This window comes from Pinus tabuliformis, chromosome 1_2, assembly GCF_031772625.1.
Source record: "Pinus tabuliformis cultivar Carrire ecotype Pingquan chromosome 1_2, CPIR1, whole genome shotgun sequence".
Taxonomy (NCBI): Eukaryota; Viridiplantae; Streptophyta; class Pinopsida; order Pinales; family Pinaceae; genus Pinus; species Pinus tabuliformis.
The window spans coordinates 795,787,804-795,813,765 of NC_142298.1; the positions used below are offsets into that span (position 1 = coordinate 795,787,804).

Consider the following 25,962-nt stretch of genomic DNA (forward strand, 5'->3'; position numbering starts at 1 on the left):
CAACTTTGCATGTTAAATAACTTGAGCAGAGCCTCCAACGGCTAAAATGGACTAGGGTCCTAACCTCGAAAATAAATATATAAATAATTTAATTTAATAGGAAGTTAGTTATAATAAGGGACTAAATAAATAATTTAATTTAATTAGTTGTTAAAAGAGATTAACAATTAAGTAAATGCATAGAAACTATAACTATTAGACTAGAATGTATAATTAACTATATATAGAGTCATTAACAAATTAATAAATACATAGCAAATATAAATAAGGAATAAAACATCATAATGTTTTATTCCTTATTTATATTTGCTATGTATTTATTTATATTTCCTTATTTAAATAAAATAAATACATAGCAAATATAAATAAGGAATAAATATTTCCTTATTTAAATAAATAAATACTTGCTATGTATTTATTTATATTTCCTTATTTAAATAAATAAATACATAGCAAATATAAATAAGGAATAAATATAAATAAATACATAGCAAATATAAATAAGAAATAAAACATTATGATGTTTTATTCCTTATTTATATTTGCTATGTATTTATTAATTTGTTAATGACTCTATATATAGTAATTATACATTCTAGTCTAATAGTTATAGTTTCTATGCATTTATTTAATTGTTAATCCCTTTTAACAACCAATTAAATTAAATTATTTATTTAGTCCCTTATTATAACTAACTTCCTATTAAATTAAATTATTTATATTATTTATATATTTATTTTCGAGGTTAGGACCCTAGTCCATTTTAGCCGTTGGCCTAGCTAGCTGTTGGAGGCTCTGCTCAAGCTATTTAACATGCAAAGCTGGATCTGGTTCTTCAACTTGTCCTGACGATGAACCACACTGGCTAGGTCGAAACGCGTCGACAAATGATAGATCTTGTGATTTACGCCGAAAAATCTCTCATCAACTAATGTTGTTTAACACAAGGATTTCCAAGCAAAGAATCCCAACTCTCTTTCAATGAACCTAGATTGTCACCATAGGAGAGAAATTTGGAGCTGATTGGATACTCCTTTTCCTACATTTTGTGAGCTATCTCTGCAATAGGTGGGATAGTTTTTTTAGGAGGACACAGTAGTAGAAGTAGACTTGCTTGGAGGAAGATATTGCCATGGAGATTTACCTTGAGAATTTGCAGGAATTTCGCTTGGAGGAGGATGACTTTCCTTATAGAGTTTCAGGGTCCGAGACTGTTACATTTGTGTGGGCCATACTATTCTTCCTTAGGGCCTATGCAGGGGCTTTCTAAGTCATTTTTGTTGAAGCAGTTGTTGCAACCTTATGTTGAGAAATAGTTTGAATTTCACTTTATCATTTCAAAACTACATTTCAGTGGTTTCTCAGTTATTTTTGTGAAGGATTTTGGGTGGAGAAGCTTTAGATTTTTTTGTGGGACGTAAAGCTGGGCAATGGGTTACCAAATTTCAAACAATAAAATCACGATGATCTAATTTAAAAAGCCGTTATAAACAACATATTAAAACAATCATTATAAACCAATATATCTTACTATTATAAGTTATATAATCTCTTGATATATAAAATTATAAAAAAATTGATTTTTTATTTTTATAAATAATTTGAAATAATAAAGTTTTTAGTTTTTATTTTTACAAAAATAATTTATTAAAATAAATACGATACAAACTAATATACATAGATATAGATTAATTCAATAAAAAATTCTCTATAAATGTTTAAAAATAATATAAAAACACATTTTACTAAAACACTATAAAAAAAACAATATACAATATATATTTTTTTTTCTCCGTAAAAGCTATCTAATTCATATATTAACTGTACAAGTGAAAATTACAAACTGTGAGGCGAGTCTTCCAGGGCTTTTGATAGCTCGCTGGGAACCAAAAACAAAATTCTGAGGTCTCCCTCTCCGGGAAAGCCTTCACAAAACAAAACAGACCAAGCACTGATATAACGCTCCCACGCAGGGGCAGCACCAGACCATATAAGCAGAACTAGAAATAAACATCAGCGGGCTCCCATTGGAGCCTCAGGAGGAGGATTCAAAAACATTACTGCCCACGCAGGGGCGAATTGCCAGATGGGATTGACTTAATAACCAGGGGCGAATTACCAGATGGGATTGATTGAGCAACCCGACAAAATTGAAATTGAGAATTGACCCATTGAAAATGAGACCCAACCAGCTTCCAAACAAAATTACAGCAGGCGAATAGGTAGGCAACCACTTCCAGCCATCAAAACGAAAGCGCAAGAGAGAATTACCCGTGTCAATTTTGATCCTCTCGATGTGTTGAGGAAGAAGGAAGGGACGCGAAGAAGGCATCAGCTTCTTCGGCAAGGCTGTTGTCCTCCACGATGTACGCCCAGCCTTCTCCCTCTGGTTTACCCTTCCACATCTTGCGCCATGTCTCGTCATCAATACCCTGAGGAGCAGGCCCCATCGGAGGAAACGATTCATGCTGACCAGCCTCAGACGCTGGTGGCTCCAAAGCGGAGCTATGTTCCCCTGCCTCCGGTAATCCATGGACAATTTCTTTGCCTTTGCCCTCCGCTTGCTTCTTCTGCGGGTCTTGAGGGGCAGATTCCCCATTTCCTTCCAGAGATCTGGTGAACATAATTGAGATGTGGGCACTGAGCCCTGGGAAGCTCTCAGCCCTCGGCAATGTGAAAACCACTGAGCCAAAGGAGGGAAGTTCTGATTTGTCCTCTTCAGCACTTCCAACCTCCAAAAACTGGCTGATTGGAAGTGGAGTGGCTTTGGCTCTTCGATGGCAGTAGCAGCAACAACAGTGGTGATGTTCATCCACTGCTGGAGCTCGCGAGGAAGAGCCTCTAGCTGGACCTCTTCTACACGGCTGTCGCTGACGGAGTTTAGCCATGGTGAAACTGATTCTGCTCTTGTGTGTGTGCAGGTGAGCTTGGAGTCGAAGACTGAACCAATTACCTCCCAAATCTTTCTCTGGTGCCCAATTTCCTCTCTGAGACCCGTTCCTTGGTGGCAAGGTGGACCAATTCCGGTTCTCACCCAGCAATTGAGCCAAGTGCTTCCGGCTACAGGACCAACAACCAGAGAGGCTATGGCAGCGATAGTAACCACCAGACACCCGACGATGAAGTGGATGGAGCTGCCACCGCCTCGGCTCTCTGCAATTCCTTCTTTCCCCAAATTCGCCCGACATACATTCCCTGCACCCTCCATTGCTCTTGTTATGCTCTGCCTCATGCTCTCGATACAGGCGCGCATTAAGTGCCCTGTACAGCCCCATAAACCTACCGCCCTCACCATTAACTCCATTAAACGCAGCAGTGGGTTCAGGTGCTGGTTGACGGCCTTCATATGGAGGCCGTATTGTCTACACGGGGCAGCCCATGCATAGCATGTGGCATGCCCATTGTTGCCGTCCCGCCACCCGCATCCGGGAATATACAATATATATTACTATTATAGGTTAGGATGATTATTAGGTTATGATATATACAATTAAAAAAAATGATTTAAGTGATTTTTTTTATTTTTGTTGCAAAAGTTTGGTAAGATTCTTTGATTTTCATGTTTATATGTCCATTATTAATCTACTAATGGGACATGGTAGCACAAGATTTGACTACGAATTTAGACTTCATTTCCATAGCCACTACTACCACTCGAGCTACCCTAAATGATTTTTTTTTTAAATAATTTACCAAAATAAAATTTTTAGTTTTTATTTTTACCAGAATAATTTATTAAAATAAATATGTTAAACAGTGTAAAATTGGAACTAATACGTATAGATATCGATTAATTCAATAGAAAAACACATTTAGCAAATATGTTAAACCAGTGTAAAATTGGAACTAATACGTATAGATATCGATTAATTCAATAGAAAAACACATTTAGCACCCTCTTTGTATGCAATTGCATGTTCCTTTTTTCTATGTGTTTTAACTTTTTTATTACTACTGATACGCACGTTAAACTCTTGCAATCTTATTCTGTATTTTACAAATATATCTAATAAATGACCTTGAGGTTCCGAGTTCGTTGTTCTGTGTAACGCGGTATAGGAATAGGGCACATTCAATGGCGAAGAAGAAGAATAAACAGAAGAGCAAAGATGGGCCTGTTTCCATGGATATATCCACAGATTCACCCAAAAATGGCGCCGTTGAAGGTACTTTCATTCTACTGTATTTGATATCTATATAAGGTGGTTTTTTATTTTGTTTTCGAAACTAAAGAACCATTGTTCATATAATTGCAATCTTGGCCTTTCTCTGGAATTTTGTCCACAAGCCTTCCAACATTGGTTTTTGTATTTTAAATATTCCGGTTGAGCAATAAAGAGACCTGCAGGCGTTCAACCTAATTGAGTCGTCCGCCGTCTCAAAATTTTTAGACCTTAAAAGGTCATTTTAACCTCGAACCCTTGACAGCCTTCCCATATGAGTAATTTAACTTTAAACCCTATCCTTAGCCCCAAATCTTGGTTAGGCTTTGGAGATGTCATGCCTGTGCAGGTCCAGTGGGAATTAGTTTGGCATAATCTTTTTCAAAATTCTGAATTTGTGGACTTGTCCAATACAGGCAGGATTTAGCTCAGAGTAGGTCTCTCTCTCTCTATATATGTAAAACAGGATTAAGCCCAGGGTAGGTTGTTTACTCTCTCCCCCTCACACACATATGTTCTATTTTTTTCTCCTTTTCCTGGGAAACCATGGAGGATCCCCTTTTACCTGGAATATCTTAATGGAGGAACCGCCAGTCAAAATAGTGTCTGGGAATTCCATGGGAATTGACTGCATTTGACCCTGTGACATACAACCTCCCCGCTGGTGATATGTCTTTGGCAGATGGTTCAATTGAATTAGCTAACCTTTGCGGTTATCTCTCACATATTCTCACACAGTGGGGCTATTTTCTTTTCATTTTTTTCCTAAAAGATAGTCCAATTATTCTTTAACAGAAAAAGTTACATGATCTGGCATGAAGCACCTCCATGACTAGAAACAGCCAAATAGCATGGATAAAACCAATCTAAATACCTTCTAGAAGACAAGACGATATATAGGCATACAACGCTCATTTGGGCTATCCACTGGCTAGCCGCTCGACTAGTAAAACACACTGAAGCATCCATGAAATCACTCAACATTATAGCCACTAGATTCAATATAATCGAAAATCTTGCTGCCCAAACATCAAAATCCAAAATTTAACATCTGTCCAAGACTAATTTAGGTCTGATAGCTGTTCCACAGAACCTTGGTAAATCTCATTGGAGACAGCCTTGCCAAGCACTCTTGGTGCGGAAGCTAGGTGGAGAGATCTCCAAAGGCTATATCGAGTTTTCTTATCTCCACCATTTAGTAAACAAATAATTTGAGTAAAGTCAATGGATTGTTTGAATGTGAAGAATTCGACCTTGAGAGTTGGAAAGGATAATGAATTTGCAAACAAAGATGATGTTAACCATTTGTTGCCACTGCTCAAGCATTTCTAAGATTCGTTGAACTTGCATGTTAGTGTATATTATTAACTCAGGTCTTTCTTCTTTCCATGAAAAATTCATTGTATCTGCTATTTCAAGATTGAAATCAAAATATACATCATTAAGCCTCATATCTCTTTCCATAAGTCTGAGAATGTCCTCAAAGCCTACCTTGCCCACTACTTATTATTGCCTTCCACGAGTCAAAATCGGTCTGTTCGAAAGTTCCCTAGAATTATCATTCATATCACTTTTTCAGATTCCATGTATGCTTTTCAATATTTCTAGCTAGCTTGTAGCTACTCTTTTCAATAATCACAATAGTAGCAAAATAGTTTCAAGTGAGGCCATTTCTCCCCTAGATTCTTGAATGACGAGATGTCCCACTTGCAAGGCAATATTGTCTTAGGTCTTATTATTATTCATATAAATTATAACAATCTAAGTTATTAGACTCATGGGGTTTAGGCTAGGGGATACAAATCTTGATGTTTGGTTTGTGGACATAATGTGCCTATGTTTTGGACATGTCTTGACACATGTCAATCACAAAGGAGTCTGGACATGGGTCTACAATGTACATGCAAAGATAAGATGTGCTGCGAATTTTTGAATTCTCCTCATGGTTTGGACTATGTGTAACTGGTTCTCAAATCCATTTAATGTTGGCCTCCCCACAATCCTTTGTGTCATCTTTGAACTTTGAAGTCGGCTTATCACCCATGGATTGGTTTAGAATTGGCCATTTGGTTGAGGAAAGGGATGGCCTAGGGGAGCTACTATATTGTCTAGCTCAATACCTAGACTAGGATCTAAAAATAGGCTTGATGGTTGAACAAATGTTAGAAACCAACATTTAATAATGTTTGTGGTGTTTTTGCTAGTGGTGGAGTGTTTCTTGCAAGTCATGGCTCCTCCTCCATTACTGCATATTCTCAAAACATTGCAGATCTCCTATTGAAATCAATTAAGATCAACCAAATGGATTGGTTTAGAATTGGCCATTTGGTTGAGGAAGTCAATAAAAAGTTTGTTATATCTACAGATGTAATCTTTCTTGAATCATCCAAAACTGACAATGTTGTTGAGCGACAACTTGATCGCTTGGATAGATTCGCAAGTGCAAAATCATTTCAAGAATTTGATAATCAAATTCCACATCTTGAAGGGGGGATTCCTATACTAGATCAACCTTTGGAATCTTCTTCTGAAGCACTCTCTCCCCCGCATGAAACTCCAACAACGAATGATACTTTGAGTGATGTGATTGACAAAATTGGGAGACTCAATCTTGATTCAGTCCCAACTCAATCAACGGAGCAGCCTGGACCATTTGAGAAAGGTCCCCCAAAGTGGCTGACAAAGACGCTTGAAAGTGTTCATCCTGATGAGGTTGGAAAGACAAGAACTATAAATTCAAACCGGCAAAATGGAGGTGATGTAGATGACTCTGATTCACCTGTTGATATGGATGTTTCTTATGATCGTGAATTGAATTTGTCTACAGATTTTGAACCAACTTCCTTCAAAGAAGCTGCTTCTCATGATGAATGGAAGGAAGCAATGCAAAAGGAGTATGATGTCTTAATAAAGAATGGCACTTGGAGGCTGGTTGATCCTCCATTGGGAACCAAACCAATTGGCTGCAAGTGGGTCTACAAGAACAAGTATAAAGCTGATGGCTCACTTGACAAGCACAAAGCCAGGCTTGTGGCAAAAGGTTTTGCACAGAAGGAAGGGGTCGATTATGAGGAGACTTTTGCCCCCACAACAAAATGGGCTACCATCCGGACACTCTTTGCCCTAGCAGCTCAGAACGGTTGGAAAGTCCATCAAATGGATGTAAAAACTGCTTTCTTGAATGGAGATCTAAAAGAGAATGTTTTTATGTCCCAGCCTGAAGGATTTGCTGTGAAAGGACATGAACATAAAGTATGCAAACTTGTGAAATCCTTGTATGGCCTCAAACAAGCACCACGAGCCTGGTATGAAAAACTAACTGAGCATCTTCTGAAACTCAATTTCAAACATTATGATCTTGATGATGCAACTTTGTTTGTCAAGAAGGTTGGCAAAACAATTGTATATCTTGTGGTATATGTAGATGATATTTTGATGGCAGGGAACAATGAGAGCTACATTGCATCCATAAAGAAGGAATTGAGGAAAGGTTTTGAAATGACTGATTTGGGCTATGTTCATTACTATCTTGGTATTGAAGTAATTCAACATCCAAGGTCCATATTCCTTTTTCAAAAGAAATACATTGGAGATCTGTTGAATAGGTTTGGCATGACTGAATGCAATCCTCTGACTACTCCAATGGAACAAAACTTAAAGCTCACATCCATTGAAGCAAAAGAATTTGAGGAGGCAACAAAGTATAGACAACTTGTAGGAAGTCTCAACTACCTAACTACTACCAGACCAGACATTTCGTTTGTTGTTGGAACCCTCTCCAGGTTTATGCAAAAGCCTTGTGAGGGACATTAGTCTGCTGCAAAAAGAGTTCTAAAATACTTGAAGAGAACTCAAGACTTTGGAATCAAGTATACACAGGTGGGCAACTTCAGCTTGATTGGATACTCTGATTCAGACTTTGATGGAGATAAAGAAACTGGGGTATCTACTTCAGGTTATCCTATGAGTCTTGGATCAGGAGCTGTCTCGTGGAGATCACGCAAACAATCAGTTCCAGCATATTCCACAATAGAGGCAAAATATGTGGCAGCAACTGAGGCAACAAAAGAAATTGTGTGGCTCAGGAAAATTCTTGAAGATTTGCAGGTAAAACAAGTACAACTGACTCCACTCATGATTGGCAATACCTCAGCAATAAAGTTGGCCAAGAACCCAAAGATCCATGATTGAACAAAGCACATCAATACAAAATATCCTCTGATTTGACATCATGTCGAGGCCAAAGCAATCCATCTTCGCCATTGTTCCACTAATGAACAAATTGCAGATATGTTCACCAAAGCGCTTGGAAGAGAAAAGCTTGAAAGATTCAAAATGATGCTTGGACTCACCAACATCCCTTTAGATTAAGGGGGTGATGTTGACACCTAATCATAGGGATTGGGTGAACAACTATAATTAGTGTAAATAAATAATAAAGAAAATGGAGAGTCATCGAGAGATGAACTGAATAGTCACTCCCTCTTGTATATAATAATGAACAACCTGAATGAATAATATGATTTGATTTGAGGAGTTACCTCCTGGCCTGACAGAAGCTTAGATAAAGAAAGTGTATATTTCCCCAGTTAAGAGGGAGGGCATATTATGACAGCGATAGTGAAGACTATGAAGAAGGAATGAAGATTGAAGAAACACTAAAGCACTACAAATGGTTATTCATAAAGTTGTAAACAAAAAATTGGATGTTTTCGAAAGTGTTGAAATTGAGTTTGGTGTTGCTGAAGAAATTTGAAGAAGAACGCTTCCATCAAGATGTGTTTGGATATTGTGATGACCTAATCAACATCAGAAATAATTGAAGACCATGAAGTTTTGAGCTAGCATACAAGAACATATACATTGAAAGTTTGATACTAGATGGGATCAAGAAGCTACAATACGTGCCAACAAATGAACAAGTAGCTAATGTTTTTCTCAACAAGAAGTTAGTTTATTTTAAGGAGCATGCTCGGATTGGTGGATATTTCTATTTTGGTTGAAAGAGAAAGATGAAGTACCATAAAACTACCTGTATGATGGTACTTGGGAGGACATCATGGCCTGTTTAATATTGAGATCCCAGTTGATGTCTAGATCCCAATGAGGCAAGGTACCGTGTGGAGCTCCGGTTTAGCGTTGATACCTGGATCCTTGTAAAGGTTGGTGTCAGGGCATGGAGACCTAGATGGTATGTATATCCTGTTGGATGGATACCAAGGTTGTAAGCTTGATGGTACCTATAGTGGCAATTGCCTAGATGACACCCTAGTCTCCTTTAGGAGGAGACCTTGGCAGTGAGGGTATCGCAAGCATTGTGTATGTTGTTATACTATTCTTAAGAACATTTTAAATTGAGGTTAACCTTGTACTGGTTGAACAATTATGAATACCTCCCTAGTTAAGAGGGAGTGTTGAGAAATGTAACTAGTATCAATCTTCATACTTGTATTTAAGTCATGATGTAATGTATTTATCAAAAAAAAAATATTGTAACAAAATTATTTATAAGCATGGGTTTCATGCTTCATTTATTTTATTTCTAGGTCAAAGCACCCATTGAGTGCTTCTAGGGTTTATATCATGAGTGATAGTCCTTTTCCTTATGATCTAGACCCTTCTTGGGCTTTGTATGTCAAGAAAGAAATTGATTTCTTCGTCAAAAATGTATTTTGTGCCTCCACCAACTCAGTCTGACCTCCAGTCAAGTTAGCCTCATTGAAGGAATTCGACCTCACATAATGACTATAAAAGCAGTGCTACTTGACCTAATTTGGACATCCATCAAGCAAGTTTCAATTTGAAGTTGCAGAAGTAAGAAAGGAGTGCGAAATACCTAGGAGGAGCCCTAGCGAGGGATTTGAAGACAATTTTTCTCTCCTTTCTGCCACACGTGCGAGTTTCTGGGTTGCTGTAGGAGGGCCGAAGTTGCAGGTATGCAGTAGAGCCAAAATCTGAGTTGTTGCAGGATTGAAGCAGTTTGACTAATCATCTTGGGAGGCTGAATTTGTGGATTGGAGGTGGTCTTTTGATTAGGTAAAAAGTCTTGGTTTTCTCATTTGATTTGGTTCTAAGAGGAGAAGATTTTTTTTTGGGTTTTCCCCTAGAAGAGGGTTTTAGGCTTTTAGCCCTGGTTGAGAACCTATATTCTGTGCCCTTGTTATGTTATCTTCATATGCTTTTGGTAGCTGCTTGATGATAAGATAAAAGAAGATAATAAGAATTCATAGAAATCACAAGAAACTATCAAGAGAAAAAAATCTTTCTGCCTTTTGATTTTCTAACACCTTCTCTAGATCTAATTCCACACATAGTTAGGAACAGGCAAACATTTTGTCTCATGGCTTATCTTGATCTATTTATTTTCCCAAAGAGTTTCCTATGTTCCTGACAATTTCCTCATTGCAGCAATGTAGAGGAAGGTGAAGCAAACAAACACATACCCTGATTGTAGAAGATATGTTATTTTCTGGATTAAAGTCCTAGGTCCTTTTGTTTAGATACACTCCTTGAGAGCCTAAAAAATATGGGCCGCTCCTAAAGATTAAATCACGGTCTGCCTTTTGGTTGAAGAGAGGCAAAAAACCCTTGACCACAGAAAGACAAAGAAATGGTCTTTGATCGAAGAGCACTAATTTTTGTCAACCCAGGTAACCATTGCATGAGGAGACAGCCAAATATAGGTGAATTGATCGAGCAGACCCTTGTTTGTGTGCTTTAGATCCATACTTTATGAGTGTGAGAGTGAAACAGAACCTCAGGTACGTTATCCAGCTTTCTAATGATGTGGCCAGTGGGTGTTTAACGGCTGTGCTGATTTAGGAAACCAGTAAACAGAAAGTGGTGATCTCAGGGGAGGTAGAGGAGCTCCCACCCCTCCCCCTTTAAGCTGAAGGCATGATGATAACCGTTTCAGAGGTGAAAAATGCACAATCGGGTTTGAAATGAATTCAGTATTTTGATTTGAATTTATTTAACTTTGTCTTGTTGACGCAAAGGATTGGATACATTTTTCATGTGATAAACTGGTTGTGTTAGTTTGACTAGGGGTATGTATCACTTTCTGTTTTTAATTTCCTCAAGTCATAAAGAAAATAAATATTATGTTTCAGGAATCCTAAACATCTTTGATACATGTGGGCCATATCTCTACGATATCAAATATTTTAGTACACATATCTGGGTACTTGGGGATGCTCCCTATACTAGTCTGGGATGTTCTCTGGCATCCCCAAGTCCCTGAAGTCCTTTCTGGAACGTGGTTTGTGACCAAATCTTTAAGTCTTAAACAAAATGTTTAGAAGATTTTTTTAGAAGAAATCAACACCCAAAATAGAAGAAAATGGTAATAACAAGCTTACCTGATAGAGGTGTCTCCAGTTTCAGCATGGTATGAGTCACAGAGCAAAATTCTATGGTTTTTGATAATAGTGGTTTTCATGTGCTGTTTTGTTATTTTAATTTGTTAGGATAGAATATCCCGGTAAATTTTGTACGAGTCAAACAACCAACCTAATGGTGAACTTTGAAATGAAATGAATCTTCCAAGATATTGGAGAATTCCCAACAACATATAAAAAAATTGGGATGACAAACATGAGAATGTCATCTACTTTTTCTAGAATCTCTATTGATTAATTTGGAGGAATGACTCGTTGAGAGCATACATTTATCATTATTAGATTTGATTTGATGTAACTAGTTGGTGATGAAATTGTGGTTTGCAAATACTGATAATTGCATGCCATGATATTTACATCTAGTTAGAGATTGCCTTAATGCCCTACTGTAGAAATTTAAAACCTGCTTTAAAAGTGGGAGAATAGCATTGGGTGAAGAGAAGACAAGAAGTTGGGCTAGTAAAAGTTGAGCAGGGGAAACTAAACTTCCTTGAATGAGTTTGTTACTCCAAGAAGTGGGTGATGAGGGAGCAGTGGGAGGAAGAAATTTATGACAAGAAAAATGCAAAGAATATGGATAAACTAACCCAGCTGACAATTAAATAATTGGATGAATATTTGGAAAAGGGTTCATTGACATCCATGAATACGTTATAAGTACAATCAAGTAATCAATACTCAATGGCACTTGTAAATTTGTCATACATTATACTAACGGAGTGCCTGAGTATCCTTTCAGCCAAGAACAAAAGGAGCCTTATTATACAGCAAAATGTTGTATGACTGTAATATAGAATCTCCCTTTTGACAAGGGAGAAATAGTGGATTCTTTATTAAATATCTTCCATTTAAACTAGCAAGAGACCTCTAGTTAAATAGCCATTTCACCGGTTATAAGAGAAGCATGGCATCTGAGATAACTCTACGTCCAGATGGTTACTAAATTAATTTTTACTTGTTAGTTTCTGACGAAGTAATCGCTTTGCTGAATGAATTGATATTGGGAAGTTCAAATAACATAGAAAGTGCACCTGACCACTGACTTTTGTGGTTTTATTTCTAAAAGGTTCATCTGCATAGGATAGACAGTTGGATGCCAATTTTTTTGTTTGTTTGTGGTAATTCTCTCTCTGTTGTTGTATCCCATAACAGTAATTAGTGAAGTATATGGACAGAATGATGACTAGGAACCATACAATGCTACAACCCTTTGTCTCAACGAGGAACGTCATAGATGGCATAACAACTAATGCTGGCTTGCAATTGAAGTTGGAGGAACCTCTCTTAAGACTACGAGAGAGGATACCTTATACATAATAAAAGCCCAGAATTTCCAGAGGTGGAAGGTTTGATGTGATGTTAATTTTCAAGTGCATTAAGAGTTAGGGTGGGAAATTTAGCCATGAAAAATAAAGTGAAGAGTTGAGAATGTTAGTTTTTGTAGCATCGGAGGTGTTCTAGTCTCGAAACTTTGTAGGGAGGCTAAAAAACAGGTGTTCTCCAAAACCCATAAATCGTTTCTAGAAATTCCATCCAAAAATAGCTCAATTAAATTAATTGACCATCATTTAAATTTTTCCTAATTCTAACTTAGGAAAAATGGGTAATTAATAAAATCTAATTGAGAAATGTGTGAATTATCTAGAATCTCACACAAATCGACGTGGAGATGATCTCAACCATCGATTAAGTTTTAATCTTGGCCGTTGGAGTCCCAACTGGAGATTATAAGAAGAGGTCGATGGGTATATGGAGAAACACACTTGGAGAGCGAGATTCCTTGGGCAATTCGATTTTCTAAAGAGCAATGTTCTGCCGGAAGAGTTCAAGCTAGAGAGGGGATGCAAAGATAGTGAGTCCATGCGAAGCTTTTCAGTTCTAGAGAGTCAGCGACAGGAAGGTTGAGTTTCCTCAGTGGGGTTGTGCAAAAGCTTCAATGGTAGAGTTTGATTTGGCCAGACAAAGCGTTGATTCAGTTGCTGGAGGTTGGGAAAATTTTCGGAGGGGCTAGTGAGTCATTCTCAAAGGCTGAGTTGGGTTGATGGCTTGATCAAAGGCAACTTCCAAGTAGAGTGTTCGAGGGCCTGCACATGGGTGACACAGAGAATGATGCAGGGGTTTTGTGGAGCCCTGTTGGTGCCAATTTTGGAGCTGGATTAGTGTCAGCTGAGACAAATGATCCAGGTAGAGTGTTCGAGGGCCTGCACATGGGTGACACAGAGAATGACGTAGGGGTTTTGTGGAGCCCTGTTGGTGCCAATTTTGGAGCTCGATCAGTGTCAGATGAGACAAATGTCTCACTAATTTTTGTGGCTAGTTTATATTGTAGAGGATTGCCAACTTTCGGCATCCAATTGTACTCAAAATTTCTCATTGATGCATAATAATAAAAACCCTCGGCTGTTGCACCGATTTTCCACATTGGGTTTTTTTGGGGACAATTGTCCAAAAATAATGGTGTCATTTTTATGTGTTCGTTGACATATTTCTCAGTGCCTATCTTTGCTTCCACAATATTTTATTTGGTGAAGAAATTACAGTGTGAATATTTCGTTATTTTGCCGTGAACAAAATAAACTACATAATTAATTTATCAGTTAGGAGAAAAATTTCTAGTTGCTGCATTTCAAGGAAATTTTCACATGGTATCAGAATATTTGATAGACAAGAAGCTCAAAAGCGGAAGAGATAAAGTTTTGTTGTTCAGAGGGAGCAGCAGGCAAAATTTTTATGGGGTTGCGTAGTGCCTAGCCGGGTAGTGCGAATTGTCGAACAAAGGGTTCGATTTTCAGTTGCAAGGTGGCAGAAAATTCGACTTATCCAGAATAGTGATTTTGGCAGGCAGATGGAGCAACAATTCAACATTATTTTTGTAGAGCAGATTGTTGTTTTGGGCAAAGAGGGTTTTTTGCAACAGTTTGCAGAGAAAAATTAGTGCCAGTAAGAAGAGAAATAACACACTGAAAGAGTTTCTCTCAGAGGGTTTCTAGCTTCAGAAAAATCCAAATTTTCAGTTGCAGTCAGCAGTAGCAGTGTGAAAAGTCAGTGACCTGAGTTCCTTATTGCAACAACTGATTAAATTTCTCCTACTTGTTAATTTTTTAATCAAGTTATTTGCAGTGTTGCACAGTAAACAGCGAAATAAAATCTACTGCAGCCTTCACAATGTAAAATATTGTGGAAACAAAATACCGCACAGGAGAGAAATAAACACACACAATTACACTGTTGTTGTTGGACCAATGCACCCAGAAAAACCCAACTTGGGGAAACCGGTGCAGCTGCTGAGGGTTTTATTAATATGCAGTGGTTTCTGAGTACAAATATTTAGATGCCCAAAATGGTAATCTAATACAGAGAATAAACTAGCAAAGAGGTAGTGAGAAAAATCTCACACTGTCACTGGAAATTTGAATCTGATCCAAGTTCTCGATGGCTAGCTCCACGTTGCCTCTGCGTTAGCCTACGTAGATTTGCGTCACAACTTTTAGGAACTACATCACCCTTCTTGCTGGTCGATTTGCCTTTGGAACTTCGACTTCTGGCCCTCCGGTATCACACCTCGACTTCTGTTACTAGATTTTGACTCTCCCAGCAAAATTACGGACTCCCTCTGAAGCTCTTTGTTGCCTCTGCGTGGCACTGCGCTGCCTCTCTGAACCTCTTGTTACCTTCTTTGCCCCGCACTCTCCTGAATTGGAAAACTTCCCTCCGGTCTACTATTCCTGACCATCACTGCAAGAAGATCACTCGATCTCTCTTCGACAACTCAGCGCTGCCACTCTTGAGAAATCTAATCACTATCTCGGTGTGTTCTCCAAGTGCCCACCAAGCTCCTCTTTATAATTTGTCGTTGGAGCACCAACGACCAATATTAAATCATAATCAAGGGCTAAGATTAATTGGGAGTTGATCCTCGTCTTCTTCTAGAAGTTTCGTACCAAATTTAATTAATACCATTTAATTAATCACATTTAATTAATCACATTTCCTAAGTTTAGACTTAGGAATATGTTAAAAATGACTAATTATTTTAATTAAACCATCTCTAGGTGGATTTTTCCCAAACGATTTCTGGGTATTGGTGAACGCATGTGTCTTAGCCTCTGCAAAATCTTAAGGCTAGAGTACAACCAATGCTACAGAAATCAACAAGTAGCAAGCATAGTTTCTCACTCCAAGGAAGAGTACGAATAGTAGAGCCAACAACCGAGCAAGGGAAAGAGGAAGATTTCCACCCCAGGTCGAGTTTTTGCAAAGAGGGCCACAGTTAGGCTTAAAGATCAAGACAAGTTGGAAGGAGCGTCCAACTACATCATTTAGAAGGCCAGGATGTTATTCTTGCTAGATGAGCATGGCCTAAAGTCTATGCAGAAAACGGTGTGGCTAAACCTACTAATGTTGATCAACATAAAGAATTCAAGAAGGAGATGGCCCAGGCGAAGAGGATGATCCTGGATGGAGTCTATGCAGAAAACGGTGTGGCTAAACCTACTAATGTTGATCAACATAAAGAATTCAAGAAGGAGATGGCCTAGGCGAAGAGGATGATCCTGGATGGAGTTCGAGACCATGTACTCCCACATATATCTGGCAAAGAACACAACTAAAGAAGTGTGGTATGCTCTCTCAAGGCTAGATCAGAATCCTTCCGAGCAACGAAAGATGTTCTTGAAGGAAAAGTTGAGGAACACCAGGATGCAAAAGGGTGAAGGCATAGATCCCTTTCTCACTAGAATTTAGGATATCCAAGATCAACTTGCAACCATAGAAGAAGCACCTCAACCTATAGATCTTTTGTGTTTGGCCTTGAACAATGTCTTAGAGGAATGGGAGATCTTCATCCAAGGCATTTTGGGACAAGATACATTATCAGGGTGGGACTGAATGTTGTCAAACCTGCAACAAGAGGTGATGAGGTGATCTCTAGTAAAGAGCTCCATTAGCGGCAACAACAAGGGATCGAAAAGTGTGAAGAAGGAAGACAATGCGACCCTTGCATTGAAAGGGAAGGCAAAAGGTCCCAGTTAGGGACAAGGCTCATAGGGGAAAAGAAGAAGAAAAATGATCTGTCAAAGATCAAGTGCTTCAAGTGTGGCAAGTTTGGCCACTACAATACTTAGTGTCCTAAGAGGAAGAAGGACAAGCAAGAGAAGCAGGGTCAAGCGACAACATCTGCAAAGATAGATAAATTTTCCTTTAGGCTAGAGGAAGATTTTTCTATGTTTGCAGTTATACCTCTAGGAGTGAGGTGGGGCGATATGGAGCTTTGTCCCAAAGTTACGCAGAGATTTGGGCAGTGTCCATCGAGGTGAGCACAAATGGTGTTTCCTCATGGATCAGTACCCTTGCTACATGGGCCCATAGTGTTCAGTCGCAGGAGGATTAGTGTTAGTTGTGCAATCAGTTCCAGAGTGACAATTGCAGACTAGTTGCAGTTAGATGCTGAGGAGCGCAAAGCAGTGTTGATAGTAGTGCAAGAGGCACAATGCAGAATCAACATCAACGCAGGCTTCCCAGTAGACAGTGCAGAGGCTAGTAGCAGTCAGAGACTCAAGAGACAGCTGCAACACAGAGATAGTTGATTCAGTATTTTGAATGCTTCTTAGTTGCTATAGTTGCAGTAGCAACAACAGTTGAGAGGGAGTTGAGTTGTAGTGCAGATGCAGAGTTGATAGCAAGATAGGTTGTACATTGTAGTGTTAGCGACAACACATGCAACATCAAAGTTGCACAGTAGTTGGTGGGTAGTGGCAGGCAATCACAGTTGTTAGACATCAACAGTGTGTATGGAGGATGATGTAGAGACAGGGTGTTGTAGCAAAAGTACAGCACGAGAACACCTTCCTCGCTAAGAGGGAGTGTTAGTTTTTGTAGCATCAGGTGTTCTAGTCTCAAAACTTTGTGGAGAGGCTAAAACACAAGAGTTTTCGAAAACCGAGAAATCGTTTCCGAAAATTCCACATAGAGATAGCTCGATTAAATTAATTGATCATTATTTAAATTTGTTAGAAATATAAATTTCTAATTTGCTGAATCACTGTTAACAATACACCAGATTCCTGAATGTAATATATATTATTAATTGATAAAATTTGAATGATGAATACAAGGCTGAGGCGATGCTCCTTTAATAGGAGTTGACTGGCCATGCCTAATTAGAGAGACATGTCCCTTGGGACTAATGTCTCTTCATTTAACTAATTAATTGCTAATTAATTGATTATAATTAATCATTTATTAATTTACATAATTTTTAATATTTTTAATAATTTTTATGAATTTAAATTCATAACATTGCCTTCCCCTTAAGGTGCTTGATGAGGTATAACTTTATTGTCTTGGACCATAAAACATTTTCTCGGGTAGCAAGTATACCTTCAGATTTGAAGACTATTCTTCCTTCTTCATTGGTCTCTGGTAATTCTGTTTGTGCTATTTGGTTTTGCCCTAATACTGTCTTGAGACTTGATACATGAAAGGTATTATGGATTTGACAATTATCAGGTAACTTTAATCCATAAGCTACGCTACTTATTTTTTTGATTATCTAATATGGCCCATAATATTTAGGTGATAATTTATTCTTCCCTCGCTGTTTTAGTGATAGTTTCTTATAAGGTTGGAGTCTAACAAAGACCCAATCTCCCCCCTCGAACTTTCTTTCAGAGTGGTGTTGGTCGGGTTGTTTCATTCTATTACGAGCCATGATTAGATTTTCTTTTAGTAAGTTGATGATCCTTTGACTTTCTACTAGGTGGTCTTTAATTGCTGGTACCCTGGAATCAAGGAGTGCAAAGTCTTTCCACCTGGGTGGCTCATAAACATATAAGGCTTGGAAAGGTGTCATTTTAGTTGAAGTGTGGTACATGGTATTATACCACCATTCTGCCAGGTGTAGCCATTGGGTCCATCTGTTTTGTTTATATGTAACGAAACAACGAAGATATGTTTCCAAGCATTTATTAACGATTTCGGTTTGCCCATCTGTTTGGGGGTGATGGGCCGAACTCATGTTGAGGGATATTCCTGCTTGGTGACATAATTCCTTTCAAAATTTGCCGTTAAACCTTACATCTCTATCGCTGACGATGACCTTAGGAAAATCATGTAGCTTGTAAATATTTTTACAAAACACATCAACAATTTGTTTAGTTGTCAGTCTTTTTAATAGCCATAAAGTGGGCATATTTAGTGAGCCTGTCGACTACCACAAACATTTTTTCCTTCTTGTCAGATGCAGGAAATCCTTCAATAAAGTCCATCGAAATCTCCTCCCACTTCTGATTCGGAATGTGAAGTGGATGTAGTAATCCTGGAGTTGGAACATTTTCGCTCTTGTTTCTTGACAAATATCACATTCTGCAACATATTTCTGAATTTCCTTGTTCATACCCTTCCAATAGAATGACTATCGAATATTGTAGTAAGTCTTGTAGAATCTGACATGTCTGGCTTCAAGGGAATTGTGAGACTCTTTTAGTATTTTCGCCTTAAATTTGGATGCGGGTGTTAGGTAAATTCTACCCTTTTACCATAAGATATCATTTTTCCACTCGAAGTTGGTATACTGACTGATATTCTTAATCATGGAGTCACAATCCTCATCCTTGGCATATTCGACTTGTATTTCATCCAACCATTCCGGAACAACTATCATGGCAGCACATGTTGTGTGGTCGTCATCCTTACGTGAGAGTGCATCAGCTATGACATTCTCCTTTCCTTTCTTATGCAATATTTCTAAGTCGAAAGCTGACAATTTCTCCATCCACTTCTGTTGTTCTGTTGATAATGTCTTCTACTGAAGTAAGAATTGAACACTGCTGTGGTCAGTTCGGATTAAAAATTGCCAATTGGCTACTTCGTTAAAGCGTGTATGATGGCGAGCATCTCCTTTTGGTATGTTGATTTTAAACCTTCTCGTTTATTAAGTTTCCTGCTCTCAAATGTTATAGGGTGGTTGTCCTGCATTAATACGTCTCCAATGTCGAACCCAGAAGCATCACATTCGACTACGAACGATTTGGAGAAGTCAGGAGTTGCTAGCACTGGTGTGGTTGACATTACTTCCTTTAATTTCTCAAAACACTTGTCTGCTTGGTCATTCCACTGAAAAGCATTCTTATTTAACAAATTGGTTAGGGGTGTTGTCAGATGTGCATAGCTTTTTATAAATCTTCTGTAATACCCGATTAAACCTAAAAATCCTCTTAGCTTGGATACGTTCTTGGGTTTGGGCCATTCTTTGATTGCCTTGATTTTGTTGGGATCCACTTGGACTCCTTCCCTGGATATAACATGTCCTAGGTATTCAACTTCCTTTTGCCCAAACATACATTTTGATAGCTTGGCGTAAAACTGGTTCTTCTCCAATACAGACAATACTTCTTCCAGATGCTTGAGATGTTCCTTCCATGTCTTACTATAGACCAGAATATCATCGAAGAAAACTAATACAAACTTCCGCAGATAAGGGTGAAAGAGTTCATTCATGGTTGCTTGGAAGGTAGCTGGCACATTTGTTAATCCAAATGGCATAACCTTAAACTCATAATGCCCTTCATGAGTTCTGAATGTTGTCTTTTCGACGTCTTCTAGTCTTACTCGTATTTGGTAGTAGCCTGATCTTAGATCTAATTTGGAAAAGTATTCTGCATCGTGTAGTTCATTTAGCATTTCATCAATGAACGAAATCAGAAACTTATGTTTAATAGTGATTCTATTTAAGCCTTTGTAATCTATACATAATCGAAAGGATCCATCCTTCTTCCTGACCAATACTACGGGTGCAACGTATGGACTTCTACTTTTCGTAATGATTCCATGCTTTAGCAGGTCTTGTATTAAGTGTTCTATTTCTGTCTTGTGGTGAAGGGGATAACGCTATGGCTTAACGTTTACTGGTGTTGAGTTTGGTTTGACTTCGATAATGTGTTCAATTTGCCTTTCAGGGGGTAACTTCATTGGTAGATCTTGAAAAACCTTCTCGTATTTCTGAATCAAGGATGAAATTTCTGATGGCTGGTGGGTCCCTTCTATTGTTAATAACTCCAATTGCTGACATTGTGCGACAAATGCTGGTGCCCCCTTGCGAATAAGTTTCTTCATCTGCTGAGCGGAGATGACTTGAGTTGGTGGTGCTTGAAACCCAAACAACTTATATTTCCTTCCATCCCACTTGAATTTAATGAACTGCTTTATGTGATTTGTTGAATACGTGCCTAGTGTTTGTAACCATTGTACCCCTAAAACGACATCTACTCCTCCTAGGGGAACTGTATAAAAACTGGACTCCATTGCGTATTCACTTAATTGCAACTTAACCTTATGGCACTTGCCTACTCCATCTATGTTTCCTATCTACTACCATAACTTTTAAATCTGCTACTGGGTAAGCAAAAATGTTCAGTCTTTTTGCAACATTGACATCCACGAAGTTGTGTGTACTTCCGGATTCTACTAGAACGATAACTTTTTGCTTCTTGATGTGACCTTTAAGCTTCAGTGTCTGTGGTTGAGCTATCCCTGTGATGGCCGCTAGAGAAATTCGTGGCATATCTTCTTCTGATTCTGGACTAGGGTTTGCATTTTCTTCATTGTCCTCTTCGTCAGAGCTATCTTCTGAAGATTCCTCTTCTTGTTCGGCTTCACAGTTGTACAAATTTTGTGTTGCGCATTTGTGTCCTGTGTAATACTTGTCTTCGCACTTCCAGCATTTGCCATCCTTTTTCCTTTCGACACTAGATTGTTGTTTCCCTTCATTTCGCAATGGTGGTGGAACGTACTTGCTAGTATTCTCTGACGATGGTTTACTTGCCTTCCCCTTGGAATATCTGTTAGTTCTCTCGTTACTGGTATATGGTGCCTTGTGGAGTTTATATTTCCGCTCGATACATTTTTAACAACTCTTCATTTGAGAACCCTCTATGCCTTATTGCTAATACTTCCCATTCGTGAGTGTATTCACTCACTGATCCTTTTTGTTTCAGGTGAATGAATCTCTCGTAGACATCATCCTCCTCCTCGTCATTAAACCTTTTTAGTAGGGCGTTTTTAAAGTTTTTCCAATTGAACGAACAACCCGTACATTTAGACGACCACCACAAAAACCAATTGTACGCTTCTGCTTCTAAGTAGTTGGATGCAGTCATGACTCTTTCTTGCTGGCCGAGTGGGGGTTTGCTAAAAAAATGGTGTCCATCTTATTTACCCATATGATGGGGCCCTTATAGTTCTTACCATTATAAGTAGGTAATTCATTTTTGATCTTAAGATGGTTACTTTCGGAAGATTTAGTATAATATTGACTTCCTTCGAAGTGAATTTGTGGTATTTGCTGCTTCTCATGCCCAGGAATTCGTGCTCTGGAGAAGTCTCACCTTCCAGTGTCTTGGGACTCTGTGTAGTTGAAGGTGGATCAATCCCTCCGAAATGTTGGCTCATCAAGTTTTTTAAGTAAGAGATATCATTGGTCATTTGGTTATGCTTACTAACTGACTTCTCGACATTATCCAACCGTTTATTTAACTTGTTGATGGCCTCTTCTATTTTTTTCATATCGTCAATGTTGTTGCTTGCCGTTTTGTTTCGTTTTTTTCTTGAAGACCCATTTTTGTTTTGCAATTAATTAATTAAACTTTGGTTATTATACTATATAATTTTTTAATGATCATATGAAATCAATTTTTTTTGCAAATAAAGTGACGCCACAGATCCACTTTGGAGTCGCGTCCATTGACTGTGACCCTACTCATGTTTTCCCGACGTTAATACCGTGGCTTCTCTGCGGTTCCTGCTACGTCCTAGACGTGGCCTTGTGGCTCCTGCGACGCCCGCCTATCTGCGAACAACAAGTGTAAGGGTCTTCCGCGGTGGCCGACTGCTCCACAGTGGCCCTGCAGACGTCACCTTCGCTGTTCTCCATGCCAATTTAAACGCACAGACAACACTCGCTCCTCCCGTCCGCTGGAAACTGCACAACTGTTCCGAGAGCAAGTCTAGCAACAACGAAACTATAGAGAAGGCCGAGGATGAGAGGCCCATAGGGCCTGACGGCCAGCAATACGTCGGGGGTGTCACCAGACGAATTCTGGCTCCGATACCACTGTTAGAAATATAAATTTCTAATTTGCTGAATGACAATTAACAATACACCAGATTCCTGAATGTAATATATATAAAAATTGATAAAATTCGAATGATGAATACAAAAGGCTGAGGCAATGCTCCTTTAATAGGAGTTGACTGGCCATGCCTAATCCGAGAGACATGCCCCTTGGGACTAATGTCTCTTCATTTAACTAATTAATTGATTATAATTAAGCATTTATTAATTTAGATAATAATTAATATTTTTAATTATTTTTATGAATTTAAATTCATAACAAAATTTTTCGTAAGTCTAACTTAGGAAAAATGGTTAATTAGTAGGAATTAATTGAGAAATGTGTGATAGTCTGGAAACTCACACGAATCGACTTGGAGATGATCTCAGCCATCGATTAAGTTTTAATCTTGGTCGTCAAAGTCCCAACTAGGGATTATAAGAAGAGGTTGATGGGTAGATGGAGAAACACACTTGGAGAGTGAGATTCCTTGGGCCATTCGATTTTCTGGAGAGCAACTTTATGCTAGAAGAATTCGAGCCAGAGAGGGGATGCAGAGACAGAGAGGGGCAAAGATAGTGAGTCCGGAGGAAGTTTTCCAGTTCTAGAGAGTCAACTACAGGAGGGTCATGTTTCCTCAGTGGGGTTGCGCAGGAGCTTTAGAGGCGGAGTTCGATTGGGCCTGACTTAGGGTCGATTTAGTTGCTGGAGGCCGGGAAAATTTCCGAAGAGGCTAACGAGTCATTCTCAGAGGTTGAGTTGGGCTAATGGCTTGATCAAAGGAAACTTCCATGCAGAGCGTTCAGGGGCCTGCGCAGGGGTGACACAAACGCTAGCGCAAGGGTTTCGTGGAGCCTAGTTGGTGCCAGTTTTGGAGCTGGATCAGTGCAGGGTGAGACAAATTTGTCTCACTAATTTTTGTGGCCAATTTATCTTGTAGAGGATCGCCAGTTTTCGGCAACCAGTTGTACTAAGAATATTTCACTGCTGCATAATAGTAGAAACCCTTAGCTGCTACATCGGTTTTACCACATTGGGTTTTTCTAGGAACAATTGTCAAAAAATAACGGTGTCATTTTTATGTGCGCTAGCATATTTCTCAGTTCCTATATTTACTTCCGCAGTATTTTATTTGGTGAATAAATTGCAGTGTGAATATTTCGTTATTTTGCCATAAACAAAATAAACTGCATAATTAATTTATCAGTTGGGTGAAATATTTCCACTTGTTGCATATCAAGGAAATTTTCACAGAGAATGCATCCTTATTTGTGTTATTGCTAAAACCATTAACCTTAGTTGTTCTATGTTTGACTACATCATGGAACATCTTTTGAAATGATTTCGCACGTGTTCACTAGAAGGATTTGCCTTTCTAGGCACTGAGATTGGATTCCCATTGCAATCTGGATGTCGATTAAATTATGATGCTTTGTAGGTTGTTTGTTTTGTGAGTTGCTTTGGTCCCTGCTTTGATGCTTCTTGCCTGATTATCAGTTCAGCTCATCTGTTGGATTGGGCTGGATTCCTTTTTCTGCATGTCATCTCCCTGAGTCCTTGTTTTTTCCTGCTGGTTTATTCTTTGCTTTATTGATAGTTTATTTGAACCGAATAATAAGAGTTTCTGACCATGTCTGGTATCTGTGCAGCAATGGACACATCAGAAGTCATTGCGTCAAAGTCAAAGCTTAGTTTACTTAACAGGTTATAATTTTGTTTCATTGTAATTTTATCAGTGTATTTGTAATTTATTTGAATAAATTTACATGGATATTCTTCTTGATTGAACCGGTATATATGATGCTTTGTTGATATTAATGCTTGTTTTTCATGATATACAGAAACATGAAGAAGATGGCTCCAAAAAGAAGGGGCCAACTCGTTAGAAAAGCCAAGGCAGTGGAGAAGGCTATATCAAATAATGAGAAGAAACAGGAGAAAATGGCTAAGAATCAGAATAAGTCACAACTAGTTAATACCTTAAAGTCACTTTACTAGTTTACGATCGATATGCATGCTCTATGCAGCAATGTGAGAGTTTTATGAGTTGTTTTGATTTGGATGCTAAAAATGTCCTTGGGGCAGGCTATTTTAGGTCGTTGTTTCTTTCTAATCTGCTGCAAAAACAGCGAAGAATTCTTAAGTAGACATATTCCAAGCATTAACATTTACAATGTAATGCTTTTAAAGAGGATGTGTAGTACACAACCTTGTCCAGAAAGGACTTTGTTGAGATGTTCACTTTTATTCTTGTCCTGTTCGCAGTCCCCTGGTACCCTGTCACCCCCAATTGTCCCACAGAACATGTCACAAGAGGGATTTGATGTTGGGTGGGGACAAGAATTACTATTAACCACCTTAGCTAAATCCAATGGACAACTTTTCTTGAATACCTCTGATGAGATAATAATCTTCTTGTTGAGTTTTCTTTTTTGGGAAAAAATCTATTTGTTGTAGAAGCTTCACCATTGTATTTTGAATTTGGGGCTGTTGAAGCCTACATAATTTTTAAGAGGTACCAAGACAGTTCTGAATCTGACAGACACTAGTGATATATTTGGGCACGTTATAATATCTGATAAGTATTGCCAAAAAAACCACTCAAAAGAGGGAATAATTATATGATCTATTTATTGCGTTGAAGTATGATTACGAACTTTTGTTATTTTTAAATTGATATCAAGCGGATATCTTCTTTCATTATAGTTTTATATAGTATTTCCATTTTTTCAAGTTGATGCTCATGTGTGGTAAACAAAATTTGTGTTGAGAATGTTATGGTAAACTTGAGATAATGTGAGACCATTGGGGAACCATTGTTAAAATGATGGAATAATTGACTACTAAAAGTCGGGAATCATTTTGAAAATATTGGAACAATTTAGTAAAAGCTGAATGAGGTTAGTGTTATATCTTATTTTCTACAATGATCATTTAAATTGCTGGCTCTCCATAACCTTCAATGTGTATCTATCTAACCTTTAATGGCCGCTTGTTTGGTTGATTGAATAAAATAAATTACATTGGGCTCTTCCCTTGGTCTAGTGTTTGAATGTGCATCTAATCTTTCATAGCCATTTGGATGGTTTATTGAATAATTCAAATTACATTGTTCTCCTCCTTGGTCCAGTGTTGAAATATGCATTTATTTAACCTCTCATAGCCACTTCGATGGTTGATTGAATAATTTAAATTGCATTAGGTCACTCTCTTGGTCCAGTGCTTGAATGTGCATTTATCTAACTGCTCATGGCTACTTAGATGGTTGATTGACGGACCCATGCAGGGAAC

The 25,962-nt window shown here is 38.3% G+C and overlaps 1 protein-coding gene across 1 annotated transcript; it reads left to right on the forward strand.

Moving 5' to 3' along the window:
* Positions 1–3,904: 3,904 nt before the first annotated feature.
* LOC149208300 (uncharacterized) lies at positions 3,905–25,063 on the forward strand. Its single transcript, XM_089395996.1, has 3 exons — positions 3,905–4,166; positions 24,321–24,375; positions 24,513–25,063. The coding sequence occupies exons 1-3, from the start codon at positions 4,076–4,078 to the stop codon at positions 24,667–24,669; spliced, it is 303 nt and encodes a 100-aa protein (XP_089252122.1). The 5' UTR covers positions 3,905–4,075; the 3' UTR covers positions 24,670–25,063.
* The last annotated feature ends 899 nt before the right edge of the window (positions 25,064–25,962 follow it).

Coding starts and splice junctions, on each gene's coding strand:
- LOC149208300 (XM_089395996.1), top strand. CDS start 4,076: ATGGCGAAGAAGAAGAATAAACAGAAGAGCAAAGATGGGCCTGTTTCC. Junction 4,167..24,320: donor CAAAAATGGCGCCGTTGAAG/GTACTTTCATTC, acceptor GTATCTGTGCAG/CAATGGACACATCAGAAGTC. Junction 24,376..24,512: donor AAGCTTAGTTTACTTAACAG/GTTATAATTTTG, acceptor CATGATATACAG/AAACATGAAGAAGATGGCTC.